Source organism: Camelina sativa, chromosome 1 (genome assembly GCF_000633955.1).
Source record: "Camelina sativa cultivar DH55 chromosome 1, Cs, whole genome shotgun sequence".
NCBI classification, from domain to species: domain Eukaryota; kingdom Viridiplantae; phylum Streptophyta; class Magnoliopsida; order Brassicales; family Brassicaceae; genus Camelina; species Camelina sativa.
In genome coordinates this window covers 3,131,610-3,132,719 of record NC_025685.1, presented here as the reverse complement: position 1 = coordinate 3,132,719, position 1,110 = coordinate 3,131,610, and the positions used below count along the sequence as shown (strand labels likewise).

The 1,110-nt window shown below is 40.3% G+C and overlaps 1 protein-coding gene across 1 annotated transcript in view; it reads left to right on the top strand.

Annotated features, from left to right (window-relative positions):
* LOC104703845 overlaps positions 1-700 on the top strand; it is a 2,490-nt gene extending 1,790 nt beyond the window's left edge. The window contains exons 2-3 of the mRNA XM_010419934.1: positions 161-575; positions 651-700. Of these exons, the coding sequence (XP_010418236.1) occupies positions 161-575; positions 651-700 (465 nt within the window). The remainder of the gene's footprint in view (positions 1-160; positions 576-650) is intronic.

Genomic DNA, 1,110 nt, shown 5'->3' with positions numbered 1-1,110 from the left:
CTTTGGGTTAAACGATGGTGATGGATTCATCCTTATGTCCGATAGGCAAAAGGCAAGTTAACTTGACTTATGCTTTTTTATTTTGGCTTCTCTTATTTAACTTGACTTATGCTTTTATTTTGGCTTCTCTTATTTAACTTGACTTATGCTTTTATCACAGAGATTGATCAAGGCTGTTTCTGAGGAGTTACCAAAGATAGAGCATCGAATGTGTGTTCAACACATCTACGGTAACTTGAAAAAGGTTCATGGAAATAAGACTCGATTGAAGCCACTACTATGGGATTTGGCATGGTCCTACAATGAGACAGAGTATTTGCGGCATTTGGAGAGGATATTTGCTTATGATTCTCGCGTTTACAGTGATGTAATGAGGACAAATCCAAAGAGTTGGTGTAGGGCATTCCACAAGGTTGGTAATTACTGCATAGATGTCGAAAATAACCCGACTGAGTCATTTAACAGCTCCATCAACAAGGCAAGAGAAAAGCCTTTTGTTGCCATGTTAGAGGCAATAAGACGACTGGCCATGGTGCGAATTGCAAAGAGGTCTGCCTTATCTCATTCTCACACAGGTAAAACATATATTCTCCTACTTATGTAATTTTTTTTTGTTTATACTACTCATGTTTTTCACAAATGTTTGCAAGGATCTGTACTCCATATGTTGTTATGTTTCTTGCGGATGAGCACAAACTAGCATCTACGGCTAAGGTATCAACAAGCACAAATGGCACATTTGAAGTCAAAGTCAGTGGAGACTCTCACCGTGTCTGTCTAAAGAAGATGACTTGTACGTGTCAGAAGTGGCAAATGTGTGGCATCCCATGTGAGCATGCATATGGTCTCATCATTCAGAAGACGCCAAAGGCTGAAGACTACGTCTGTCAGTGGTTCCGAACAGCTATATGGAGGAGAAATTATGAAGAAGGCCTAATTCCACAAAGGAGTGCAACGTTTTGGCCTCGCACAAATGGGAATAAAGTGTTTGCAGAACCACCTGAAGAAAACCAGACCAAGGCTGACAAGAAAAGGAAGAAGGGTGTGAATGAGTCACCTACTAAGAAGCAACCAAAACAGAAGAAAAGAATAATGCATTGTGGCATTTGC